Here is a 14,583-nt window from a genome sequence, read left to right on the forward strand (position 1 = left end):
TGGCTACGGCCCCTCCGAGGTTTGCAGCGGTTGCTGGGACAGGACTGAGAGCGGCCATAGCTGCTCCCTCCCCCCGCCCTGTTGAGCCCGCCCCGCCCAAACCCTGTGCACAGCCATTTGCCGATCGCCTCAGGCAAGGGCTGGACTAGCGCCTCCCCAGAAGACAGACGCTTTCCAAACAGCTGATTCCTACAGTCAGTCGGCCTGGTGGTCAAATCCCTCTAGTGTTAACTACAACAATTAAGGCTTGGCTACAACAAGACTGCGCACAGAGACCACAAGGGGGTACACCAAGAAAGCATAAAAGATGCGGAGACAAAAAAACATGACAGAAATGGAGGATATGGAGCTAAGAATTGCAATTTTGAGGGCTTGCCATAAATTTGTGCAGAGCCTCACGAAAACTAATGAGACCCTCGATGCTACGATAAAGAAATTAGAAAGTAAGCATACACGGACTGAAATAAAGAATATTATACCCAATAGCAGACCAGAGGAGCACAAGAATCAAACCAAAGATTCGACAAAAAACACCCAATTGGAAAAGCAAAATGAAAAAAGAATCCGAAAGTGTGAAGATAGTGTAAGGAGCCTCTGGGACAGCTTTAAGCGGACTAATATCAGAATTATTGGAGTGCCAGAAGATGAGAGACAGCAAGATATTGAAAACCTATTTCAAGAAATAATGGCAGAAAACTTCCCCCATCTGGAGAAAGAAATGGACTTACAGGTCCAAGAAGCGCAGAGAACCCCAAACAAAAGGAATCCAAAGAGGACCACACCAAGACACATCATCATTAAAATGCCAAGAGCAAAAGACAAAGAGAAAATCTTAAAAGCAGCAAGAGAAAGAGACTCAATTACCTACAAGGGAATACCCATACGACTGTCAGCTGATTTCTCAACAGAAACTTTGCAGGCCAGAAGGGAATGGCAAGAAATATTCAAAGTGCTGAATACCAAGAACCTACAACCAAGATTACTTTATCCAGCAAAGCTATCATTCAGAATTGAAGGTCAGATAAAGAGCTTCACAGATAAGGAAAAGCTAAAGGAGTTCATCACCGCCAAACCAGTATTATATGAAATGCTGAAAGGTATCCTTTAAGAAGAGGAAGAAGAAGAAAAAGGTAAAGATACAAATTATGAACAACAAACATGCATCTATCAACAAATGATTCTAAGAATCAAGTGAATAAATAACCTGATGTACAGAATGAACTGGTGATTATAATAGAATCAGGGACATAGAAAGGGAATAGACTGACTATTCTTGGGGGGAAAAGGGGTGTGGGAGATGCGGGAAGTGACTGGACTAAAATCATGCACCTATGGATGAACACAGTGGGTGGGGAGTGAGGGTGGAGGGTGGGGTGGGAGCTGGAAGGAGGGGAGTTATGGGGGGGAAAAAGAGGAACAAATGTAATAATCTGAACAATAAAGATTTAAAAAAAAAAAATAAATAAAGTCAATCTGCCATACAGCAATTATAGGTATAAATAATTTGAAATGAATTACCTTGATTTTTTTCAGCTTCTTCTACAGAACCAATATATTTAGTAGTTACTTGATTATCTAATGAAGGGTCCAACGCATAACCTGAAAGGAAAAAAGTAGATATTACTGACTTCATTTTTTGCCATTTGCAATTCATTTTAATTCTATACAAATATACTCATTTCATATTTTCTTCCCCAGATGTCAAAAATACTCTCCTTAACTTAGAGTACCAATCCTTCTTTCCTGAGTTTTGTTTCTATTCAGAAAATTAATCTCAGGCTGGACCATGAATGACTTCAGCAGAGTAAGAAGTATCTCATGGGATGAAGCTAGCACATTGATATTATATTATTATTAAGGTACCTTTCATCCAAAATATCCAATTGTAGTCTTAAATTTTGGAAGAGCTTAAAATTATACATATATCAACCTGGCCTGTATGGTTCAGTTGTTTGAGCATCATCCCATGCACTTAGTATAGAACCAACCACCTGGCACCAGTTTGATGCCCAGTTGGGGCACATGCCCAGGTTTTGGGCTCAATCCCCGTGCAGAAGGTAGTCGATAGATGTTTCTATCTCTCTCTTCCTGTCCCTTCCTCTCTCTGAAATCAATAAAAATATTCAGAAGTTTAGAAACTCTTTTTCTTTTTGGTAAACAGATAATACATGGCTTAGTTTATCAAATTATATAAACTACTGAATAATTTAAAAATAGGGTAAGACGAACTACATAAAATCTAGCTATTTATTTTGAAAATCCCATCTCAGTAAAGATAGTCTGCCTTCTCAGTTTTAAAATAACATATTTCTACTTTATAAATCACTATTTGTATTTCCTTGGTAAGAGAAGGATATCAGCTAGCATATGAATACACTCCTTCAACTAGAAACAGAGTACAAATAAAAGACTACATATAAATGTGGTCTCAGTGGCTTATAGGAATTTAAGGGGAAAAAGTCTATATTAACTCAAATCAGTTATTTTCAAGTAGGGGTGGTAGTATAATAAATGTTTGGTAAGATCAGTTTTAATAATAATCTAGCATATTCAAAAAAGAGAGTTAGATCATTAATTAGTCTATGGCTTACAACCCATGTGAACTATCATGGAATTCATAATAGTAACAGACTATTTTTAAAAAATATATATCTTTATTGATTTCAGAGAGGAAGGGAGAGAGAGAGTGAGATAGAAACATCAATGATGAGAGAGAATCCTTGATAGGCTGCCTCCTACACACCCCACACTGGGGATCGAGTCCCCAACCCAGGAATGTGCTCTGACTGGGAATCGAACCGTGACCTCCTGGTTCATAGGTCAATGCTCAACCACTGAACCACACCAGCTGGGCCAGCCTATTTTTTTTTTATGGGCACATCTTAGTGACTATAGTTAACATTTAAAATTTCCCAGCTAAAGATTAAAAAGAACAAAGATTTGTTATCAAACATACTTTTCAAACAAGCTAAGGATGTAAGTGCCCACCTCACCCTCGTGATATGCTTAGTATAGAACCAACCACCTGGCTATTAGCTCATTTGCATATTTTTTTCAGTATTTAAAATTTGTTCTTATCTGGAGGAGAGAGCTCAATGGCAGAAAAGCAGCTACAGAATAGAATCTGTGAAAGCACAGGTTCAAATTCCATGAGTTATTTTATCTTTCATCTCTTTGATGTACAGAACAGTGTTCTGTAAATGATGTATTTTTAAAAATGAGACTAAATAAGGCTTATATAAAATTTAAACAACATACCCTAAATTTAAAAATCCCCATCTCAATCATAAAAACGTATTTAGAGTGTCTTGAAGGAAATTTATGTCTATATAAATGGCATTGCGCTATGTTTGCAGGGATGAAGTAGGAGGCAGAGGGAAAGGCAATCCCTGGTCCTTCCTGTGTTAGCTGTGTAAACACCAATCCCTAACTTATCTGGCCATAGTCTTGTTTCTGAGAAAAGGAACTTACACTCTCCTCCTTTTCCATCCTCTGTGGTAAAATCTTTATAGCTACCATCACCATTACCACTACTGCCTCCCACCCTGGGTAATTAGGGGATAAAAGTATTTTCCTTTACAAATAAGACAAGTTAAATATTTAGCTATATGTCTTACTAGAAGTCAGCTAGTGACAGAATAAGATATAACTCTAACACTAAAGAATTTCAGTCCAATTCGTTTTTTATTATTCTATGTCTCAAATAAATGAATATATTTGCATTTTATTTCTGAAATATTCTCATCTATCTTTCTGAAGCTTACTTTCCATTTTATCTTTTTAATGGAGTTAACATCTACTTTTTTCATTTGTAGTCTTATTTGAAATGGCTATCAATTTTATTATTTATCCTTAAGTAATTAACTCTAATATCTGAATAGGTAAATGAGAATAGACTATAAACAATTTGCAAAAGAATGGTTACAAATACAAATACTAAAAGATAGTGCGGGTTCAGTTCCAGACAATAAAGGGATATTTTAATAAAGTGAGTCATAATCTTTATGCCTGTGTAGGGTCTTGTCTTTAATTTGTAAAAAAATGTAACATCTGTGAAGAGCAATAAAATGAGGTATGCCCTTATATGGAAAAACCTTCAACCTTACTAGTAGTCCCAAAGAATAAATTAACAAAGAGATATAATACTTTATTTATCAAATAAACAAAGAAAAACAATCATATGGATCTTGGGTAAGGAGAAATAGGACTTCCATGCATGGTGGTGGCCCTATAAGGTGGGAGGAATGCTTTTGAAAAGCACTTTGACAATATAAAACAAAAGCTTTAAAAACATTTATATTCTTAGACCTACTTCTGAGAGCTCTTTTTAGAAAATAATGAAGCCCAGATGGCGTGGCTCTGTTTGAGCATCAACCTATGAACCAGGAGGTCATGGTTCGATTCCCAGTCAGGGCACATGCCCAGATTGCAGCTCGATCCCCACTGTGGGGCATGCAGGAGGCAGCCGATCAATGATTCTCTCTCATCACTGATGTTTCTATCGCACACTCCCTCTTCCTTCTTCTCTGAAATCAATAATACAAATATACTAAAAAAAAATAATGAGAAAAAGTCATAAAGTTTTATGGACAAAGATATTCACCATCATATTAAAAAAAGAATTTATCAAACATACTTTTCAAACTTCAAAAAAGCATTTTACTGCAATTCAACATATACATTACCACATTTTTTTGTTGTTAAATCCTCACCCAAGGATATTTTTCCACTGATTTTTAGGGAGAGTGGAAGAGAGAGGGAAAGACAGAGAGAAACATCGATGTGAGAGAAACACATCAATTGGTTGCCTCCTCTCCTAGCCCTGACCAGGGCCCAGCCGGCGAGGAAGCTGCAACCAGGGTACATACGGGCCCTTAACCAGAATTGAACCCAGGACCTTTTGGTCTGCAGGCCGATGCTCTATCCACTAAGCCAAACCGGCTAGGGCCATTACCACATGTTTAACAGTGAAAACTGGAACCAACTTGAAATCTAAATGATACAAGAAATTTTTATATAAATGATATCTTTCATTCAGTAGAGTATTTTAAAAAAATCATTTTAAAAGGTTAATAAAGAATTTCTGATACTGAAGTGAAAACTAAGTTATTAATAATGATGGTGAAACTAAAAGTGTTTAAATTCTATTCTCCACTTCCACAGACCGGTGTAGAGAAAATTCTGGGTGAACGCAGAAGAAAGGGAAGAGACCTCATTGAGAAGCCCCCCAGCAAGGGAGCAGACCAAGAACCCAAGAAGAAAAGGGAGGAAAACATGATGAAAGAATCACACAAACCATTGACAGTCTAAAAAGTCAGGATAAATACCATCAATGGGAGCCAAAAGCAAAACTGTAGAACAAGTGTACGGGATGATACAGCAAATGAGATCATCTGCACCGATAAGGACTCTACAGGTGGGTTCTGTGACAAACTAAATGTACTGTACAGTACCAATCTTCCAGAAATAATACACTTAGATTATAACATTGCTAGGACTATTCAAAAATGGGAAAAAAAGTATATTTGTTTAATACTTGGGAGTAAAAAAAAAAGAGAGAGAGACTGTTAAACCGGAAATTGATTAACTAGTTTATTAAGGTCAAACAAACTGCTCTCAGTTCTAAGATTATCATCAAGGGAGACAAATGATAATGTTGCTTTGCAACGGGTCACTCCCTTTAGGAAAGCTACATTCACTTTTTGTCTTAAACTCACTAAATAGTTCAACCTGTGTCCTAGACCAGCCCCTCCTAATGGGAGAGGCAAAAAACACCAGCTATTTAAAAAAAAAAGTAAGCCTGGCCTGTAGCTTAATGGTTGAACTTTGACCTATGAACTAAGAGCTCATGATTCAGTTCCTGCTCAGGGCACATATTCAGGTTGCCTGCTCCATCCTCAGTGGGGGGTGGGCAGGAGGCAGCCGATCAATGAATTCTCTCTCTTCATTGATGTTTCTATGTCTCTCTCCCTCCCCTTCCTCTCTGAAATCAATGAAAATATATTATTTTTTAAAAAGTAAGGCTATTTCTGAATCCAGGTCTAAAGCCAATTCAATAATTTTAAATGGTTACTCTTTTTCTATAGGATAATTTAAGGAAGAAAGTAGATATCGGTATAAACTTAATTACTTTTTTCTTGTTTTGTTTTAAAGAAGACTTAAGGTATCTAAATTTATTGCTTAAGGACCTTCTAAAGTGTAAGAAAATATTTAACTCTATTATAGGCTAAAATATAATAAATTCATGATGCAATAGAGTTGATTTTTTTGTGTGCTACATATGTACTTACATGGATCCCTTATGCAAGCAATGAGTACAATGTATTTATACCAATTTTTTTGGACTGGAAGTTTTCTAGGTGATTTTAGAGGTATACAGTTAAGACAATTATAACCTCACCATGCTGAAATATTTTATAAATGACAATCTTTTTTACAACTAGTTTCTATGACTATATTGTGATAAATAATTAAGACCATTTGTACTAAACTTCTCAACTAAATTTACAGTGAATGTTTGCATTACTAAATATTTAAAAAGTAACTTTCTAACATTAAAATATAATGTAAATTATGATACAATCAATGGATTATTACATAGCTCTTAAAATGGATAAGCTTTGAGATTATAAAGTAACACTGAAAATGCTTGTAATAAAATATTGAATAAAAAAGTGAGATGCAAAATTTTCAGTTTAGAAAGATAACAGCTCTGTAATACAAACATAAACATGAAAAAAGACTTGGAGGAATAATATCACAATGCTGAAAGTAGATATTTTAGTACTAGAGGCCCGGTGCACGAATTTGTGCACAGGTGGGGTCCTTCGGCCTGGCCAGCGATCGAGGCCTATGGGGGGGGGGGGGGGGGGGCCAGCCGGCAGAGGGCAGGCACCACAGGAGGTTGGCAATCTGGTTGGGGGGCTGGCCAGCTAGGGGGAGGGACTGCGGGAGGTTGGTCGGCCGGGGGCAGGGGCCGTGGCAGGTTGGCTGGCTGGTGTGAGAAGTGAGGAGCCACAGAAGGTTGGCTGTGGGAGTGCACTGACCACCAGGGGGCAGCTCCTGTGTTAAGCGTCTGCTCCCTGGTGGTCAGTGCGCGTCATAGCACTGGTCGACCAGTCATTTGGTTGTAATGGTCGCTTAGGCTTTTATATACAGTAGATCCTCGGGTTATGTCAGAAAGAGATCCATTCCTATGGCATGATGTAATGCAGTTTTCACCATAAGTCAGAACCCACCTACATAAGCACCTACATCACTCACATGGAGCACATACACAGCAAAAATGAAGTGAAACAGTAAAAAATAACTGAAATAAAGATAACAATTCCTGACCTTTACTTGTGGTAAATAAATAATAAAAAACATAAAGCACATATGTACATACGTCAAAATGACGGAACTTTATTTTTAATAAATGGGAGATGGCGACATAACCATGAAACGACGTACATCGAGTCTGACGTAACCCGAGGACTGCCTGTATATAGATAGTGAGATTATATTTTTTTCTTTTCTCTTAAATGTCTAAAATTTGTTTGTATTACTTTTTAGTGATAGTAACTGTTATTATATAGTATCACTGGAAACATTATATTGTTCCTTAACTTTTTTTGGTCCTGTCTTATAATGATGGAAGTTAATGGTACATAGGACAGAAAAATTTGTTTAGAACTTAAAAAAAAATTCTATTGTATTAAATGAAAGGAGTTATCAGGATTCTAACTGAAAAAAAAAAAAAACTTTTAAAAAAAGAGATGATATTGCTGATATTTAAGATGTGATTATTAGCCCTAGCCAGGTAGCTCAGTTGGCTGGAACACTATTCCGATGCACCAAGGTTGCAGGTTGGGTCCCTAGATCAGGGTACAAACAAGAACCAACCAATGAATGCATAAATAAACAGAACAACAAATCAATGTTTCTCTTTCTCTCAAAAAAAACAATTTAAAAAAGTGATCATTAAATCTGTTGTTAAAAAAATTCAGTTTTCTTTTTCAATTCTTTTTTGAGAAAGAAACATCAGCACAAGTAGTTTATTCATAAAGAAGATCACAGCTACAACAGGCATAAACATTCTCATTTACTTTGCTTACCCACCCCTATAAAAAGATCTGGAAAGCAGCACCAGTGTGTCTGTCACACTACAGATGTGGATTACAGGAAGAAAAATGAAAGGCACCACCAAATAAGGACAAATGTGAGCATGTGACCAGAACCTATGATTTGTGGAACTCTCAATAAGGACTTATAAAACCATCCTCTTTTTGAGAGGATTCTCAGCTTTGTATATGCACGTGAACTTTTTAAAATCTTGCCACTGATAAGATGTAATTATTTTATACAATAAATTTGTGGCCATTCTATTTCTGATGCCCTCAGTGATCAATAGAAAACTTTTCAGTGATAAACTCTGTATATAAAATAAAAAATGTAACCTCTTAATCTATCCTGTCATTTACTGACTCAACAGAGAACATTCTGTTTTTAAGACATTTAGTACTCAGAATTCAGAGCAGATTTAGAATGATAGTTAAAAATTTTAATTTACCTTCCCATTTGTATATTTATTGATGTGTATAAGAAAACACAATACCCTTTTTGAGGGAATCCAGGTTAATAAATTTAAAAAGCTAGAAGATAGAACAGATTCTCTCTCTCTCTCTCTCACACACACACACACACACACACAAAGACACACACACACACACACACTTCTAATAAAGTCAAACTTGAAACTCTAAGTCTTAGCACCTTACCATATGTGGCAAAAGTTCTTCTTTGCTGTTCAAACATAAAATCATTGATATGAGCTGGTTCAGCATACCCAGAAAGCATATTTCTGGGGGCAGCCATTTGCTGGGTCCTAAAGGGATTTTCTGGTCCAAACTGTAGTGTTATTAAAAAAAAAAGAAAAAGAAAAATAACTTAAATTCTGAGTGTATAAACTAGAATTACTAGAAAAACATACAATGAATAATATATGTTCAACTCTAAATCATCAGGGGCTGATGAACCTGTTTGGGAACATGCTCGCTTCATTTAGCTCAGTGCTACGAGAAGATGGCTGATTAGGACTGTTTGTTAATCTTAGGACAGAAGGAGAGAAACCTAGCTCACCCAATTCTACAAATGCCTATTTAAATTGAAATGAACTTCAGTATTCAGCTCCTCAGTCACACTAGGCACGTTTCAAGAGCTCAACAGCCTCTTATGGTTATTGGGTACTACATTTCCATTATGACAGAGTTCTACTTGACAGTGTTCCTCTAGATAAGTGACACTATTGTTTTGTTTAAACCATGATGTGGGGGACTTGGTGGGGGGGACTTTTATACCAATAATGGCACCATGAAGTAATTTTAAAAATACATGTTTCTCCTCTACTAGATTATAAGTTCCTCAAAGGTAGAGACTAGAATCCTTAAAACTTACCCTAGTTCCTGGGAAGTAGAAAGCACTAATAAAGGAAAGATTAATCAAAATCCCATGGGGGCAGAAGACAGTAAAATAAACAATAAAAGTAAAGTGCTTTAAAAAATTTCTCCATTCTAAAAAGGCACACTATGAAAGCCTTGCACAAAATAGTACCATTATTTGTTTATAATGCTTTGAGTTTCCAGAATGGCTTTCCAAATGTTATTTAATTTGTACAAAAATCCTGGAAAGTTAGAGAAGTATTTTCTTTCTCATGTTAGAAATGAAGAAAAAGGCCAAAGATGATGTATTTTACCTAATTTAGAGTCAATAGTTTTATTCATTAGTAATACCAAGGTTAGGATAAATCACAATCTAGCATTCTATTACATAAACTATTCCTTAAATATACAATCATAACCTCTAACTTTAAAAAAATGCTATTATAAAGTACTGGGAGAATACCTTTCCTCATTTTGTTTTAGATAAAGAACAAAATAAACTTACCACTTGGGAAATAATGGAATTACATGTAATATTTTTATTTGAATTCTGAAAGGTCTACTGTCAAGATGAAATATTTTGACATTAGAACATCTTAGGTCACTGGCATTAGAAACCACTTTTCTATGATGTATAACCAGAGCCATAAATATAAATTATTCATAGTCTCTTAACCAGAATGTTGCCTTCTCTAAATATCAACATTATATTATGCACAAAAATCTAAATTTAAAGGATGTTAGGTTTGCCTTATAATTTTTCTGCTTAAGGAAAATTACAATATTCTTTTTTATCGACAGCTTCAATTTCTATGTTTAAAATAATTCAATCTTAAAATACCTGTTTCCTATATAAAGCTTTTATTACTATTTATTCTAAATTATAATAAAGGAGAGTACAAGGCTTTGTAGGCCATATTAGTTCTTCCTGTGTTGCTAGGTAAAAACAAAAGGAAAAAAACAACACCTAAACTGCTGAATGCTGAAATTTTCAGTTAACTTCATTCAGGCGTGAAACTTATTACAAAACAAGAAACATCCATAAAATTAAAGATAATAAAATGAAAAGTTTCCTAGATGCTCTACTTGCTACAGTCAGCTACATCTGCATAGCAGCATGTGATTATTATTTCTAAAACGATAAAAATCCCCATTGCTCTTACTGTTAATTCCTTTCATATATAATAAATTATCAATCATGCTTATAATTTCCAATTTAAAAAAGGAAAATATAATTTCCATAGTCTTATTAAGATCTTACAAAAAGAGAGTAATTCTTCTATAGGTCACACATATCAAACCAAATTTTAAGGAAAAATTCTCAGCATCAAAGAACTTTGATTTTTATACAAATACAGATCCATATATTACAGATAAGTGTATTTTATATGAGGTGCTATCCTTAACATCAGTCTAAAAATTTAAATATGCTTGTCTTATAGATATTTAAGCTGAGACAACAAAAAATTTAATGATATAGGAAGCTGTGTGGGGGTCATTCCATCTATATCTGGCTCTCACCTTAACTGCCTGGTTACTGGCAGCTATTGGAGCTGAGCTCACAGACATTAAATGTCAACAAAGGCAACCCTGGTCAGGTGGCTCAGTTGGGTGGAGTATGGGCCGTACACCAAAAGGTTGCAGGATCAATTCCTGATCAAGGCACATACCTAGGTTGTGGGTTCAATTCCCAGTTGGGGTGTGTACGGGCAGCAACAGATCAATATCAATGTCTCTGTCTCTGTCTCTCTCTCTCTAAAATCAATAAACATATCCTCAGGTGAGGATTTAAAAAATTATTAAATGTCAAACAAAGGCAGAGAACATTACTTAGTAAGACTCAGCTCTCCTAACTACTCAAAATATGTCTCCCAGATGTTGCTGGTCTCTGTGAATATGATGTCTTTAATACTGGGTTAACCATTAAAAAACAAAACAAAGCATATTAAAAAATGCACATCATTGATTCCCAAATACTTCTTTTCAACTTTTGGTAGTTAAGTTTAAGTGTAAATCATTTGTAATTCAAGTAATTTTAAAAAACTGACTAGTCTTTGAAATCATAAGTTTACATATAGAAAAAAATCCAAGTTATTAATTAATAATCATAGATTATTGGTTAAGTTCTTTATTAATATTTATTGCAATCATCAATGTTTAAAACATTCATAAACAAATCTTAAGGTGAGAAGAGTCTGTTGATTAATTTAAATTATTTTCTACAAATTTGGAAAATATCAGCAAAATTCAATTTTATTGGCAGAATACCTCAATCTTGTAAGATATAAGCGAAGCTTAAATATCATTAATGTAAGAATATTTTATTAGGGCTGATTCTATGACCTAGAGCCTCAGTTTCCTCGTCTATAAAATAAAAGAGCTAAGCCACATGATTTTCAAGTTCATTTTAACATTAATATTTATAGCAGCCCATACAGTCAAATTTTTAAGATTAACTGGCTTTTTTCCCCTCTAACTTTTATATTTTTTTCCTATTCCTAAATATACTATTATTTTAAGTCTGAAAATCTCCCTGAAGCTTGTGGGTTTTATGAGTCCAGAGAAGCCAACAAACACACTTTTCTCTAAGTAGATACAAAAAGGATTGTGTGAAATGAAGAAAATGACTAGATTAAAACAATGGCTACAATCTTCAAGTTCTATCTATAAATTTGAGAAAGCTTATCTGGATAACTAAGTAGACCATTTAGGAAAAGTACTTGGTTAGGAGGGGTAAACAATATTTGATAAAACAAAATAGCCAGTTCAGTTAGTTTGCTGAACTAGCAAAGTCAAAGACATAGGTGTATACCCTGTAAACCTTACATGGCCTTCAAAATGCTCTTCCAGTTACAGAGTGATTTGTTAAGAGTGATCTGGACTCAAATCCTCAAGTCTGTCACTTGCTGGCAGTATAATCCGAGACTTGGTTTCCTTGCTATAAAATAGGGATAAGAGTACTTATTTCATAGGGTTCTAGTGAAGACTAAAGGAGATAGGTATATAAGTATATATGCCCCTCAGTATGGTAGCTGGCATGGTTAACCCAGTTTTAAAAATGGTAGTTTTATTTCATTAATTTCTATCCCAGTTCTTCCATCATGCAAATTCTTACCAAATTCACCTTCCTATAAATTCAGCTTTAATTATGCCACTCCCCCACTAAAGAACCTTAGAAATCCATTTATCATTAATTAAATAAAGACCACTTTGGTCTTTAGAGCATTGTGCAATATTATTATACAAAGTATTGTTCTAGTCCAGCGGTTCTCAACCTGTGCGTCGCGACCCCTTTGGGGGTCGAACGACCCTTTCACAGGGGCCGCCTAAGACCATCGGAAAACACATATATAATTACACACTGTTTTTGTGATTAATCACTATGCTTTAATTATGTTCAATTTGTAACAATGAAAATACATCCTGCATATCAGATATTTACATTACGATTCATAACAGTAGCAAAATTACAGTTATGAAGTAGCAATGAAAATAATTTTATGGTTGGGGGTCACCACAACATGAGGAACTGTATTAAAGGGTCGCAGAATTAGGAAGGTTGAGAACCACTGTTCTAGTCTAACCTCCCCTTTCTCCCCTACTAATAATGACTAAAGCATTCTTGTTATTTTATTTTCAAAGATTTAGTTAATTATTATAATTCTCACCCAATGATATGTTTTTATTGATTTTTAGAGAGAAGGAAAGGGTGGGGGGAGACAGAGAAAGAGGGAGGGAAGGGAAGAGGAAGAGAGAAATGATCTAAGAGAGAAAAACATCGATCAGTTGCCTCCAGTAACTGGGGATCGAACTGGCAACCTGAGTATGTGCTCTGACCGAGAATAGAACCCACAACCTTTTGATGTATGGGACTATGCTCCAACCAACTGAGCCATAGGCTAGGGCAGCATTCTTTTTCTTTAGATCTTCAATGATTTAGCTCATGCTTTTCCCTTCTGCCTGGAATATTTCCTCATAAAAGCCTTCCTAGTCATCAATGCCAATAATAGTAATATAAGTAACAATAAGTGCTACCATTTATTAAATGCTTACTCTGTGCCAGGTTTCCTAAGTACATCATACATTATCTCATTTATCCTTATAACTCAGTAAAGTAGAAATTATTTTCATTTTACCTAATGAGAAAACTAAGATAATCCAAGGTCACACAAGACCTAAAAAGCAGTCTAACTCCAAATCTCATGTTCTTAACCTGGATTGCTTACTTTAAATACTATTTTTCTCATGGAACTTCTTCTTATCTTTATAACCTGATGTAATCTCTCCTTAAACCTGAAAAGTACTTTCGAGGCACTATAGGAAACAATCTGGTCTCTATCTTTAAAAAAAAATTAACTTAGCATATCTTCTTGGAAAACTAGCTTGAGGAGAGGGTTACATTTTGTTTCTAGCAGAGGCTCCTCAAATATGAGAACTTGAATTTCATCTAGCAAAGTTCCTGCTAACACCTTTCCAGACTTTGCCAAGTTATATAGATCCTAGTCATAAAATTCAAAGTTAATAATCTGTTATGTCACAGACAATTCATTTGGCAACCAGGAAATATTGTAATTTTTCTTTACTTTTCAGTCTCACTCTTTTCTTAAATTGCTGACAAGCACTGTAGTGTTTCTAACACAAACTAATTTATATATGTACTGTATCAACATAGGAATGTCATATCCTACATTACTTCCAAATTTTCTCATTTTCTGAATTCAGTGATCCTATTTTATTGAAGTACTTTTCATTTAAAAACTCATGAAGCATATCTATTCTATATATAATATATATAAGCCTAAGCGACTGTCCGACCAGTAGCTATGACATGCAATGACCACCAGAGGGCAGACGCTCAACACTGGAGCTGCCGAGCTGCCGTGACTTGACAGCTGTGGTTCTCGGGTGATGCACCCAGAACCAGAGAGGAGGGAGCCCGATTCCGGGATGCGTCACCTAAGTGCCGCCCTCTCGCAATCCAGGACCCCTCAGGGGATGTCAGAGAGCCAGTTTCGGCCTGATTCCTACAGGCCAGATGGAGGAACTCCACTGGTGCACGAATCCTTGCACCGGGCCTCTAGTATGTAATATACAACCTCTCTTCAATGTGATGGCTAAAATGTTGCTAAGGAATATGGGACAGCCTATAGTTCAACAGGCTGGA

At 35.6% G+C, this 14,583-nt stretch overlaps 1 protein-coding gene across 1 annotated transcript in view; it reads right to left on the reverse strand.

Moving 5' to 3' along the window:
* CDC40 (cell division cycle 40) overlaps positions 1 to 14,583 on the reverse strand; it is a 46,788-nt gene that overhangs the window by 20,480 nt on the left and 11,725 nt on the right. Inside the window, exons 3-4 of the mRNA XM_070417922.1 lie at positions 8,760 to 8,889; positions 1,519 to 1,599 (exon numbers count right to left, since the gene is read on the reverse strand). Of these exons, the coding sequence (XP_070274023.1) occupies positions 1,519 to 1,599; positions 8,760 to 8,889 (211 nt within the window). The remainder of the gene's footprint in view (positions 1 to 1,518; positions 1,600 to 8,759; positions 8,890 to 14,583) is intronic.

Source organism: Myotis yumanensis, unplaced genomic scaffold, assembly GCF_028538775.1.
Source record: "Myotis yumanensis isolate MYYU_CA2020_CCGP unplaced genomic scaffold, mMyoYum1.0.hap1 SCAF_6, whole genome shotgun sequence".
NCBI classification, from domain to species: domain Eukaryota; kingdom Metazoa; phylum Chordata; class Mammalia; order Chiroptera; family Vespertilionidae; genus Myotis; species Myotis yumanensis.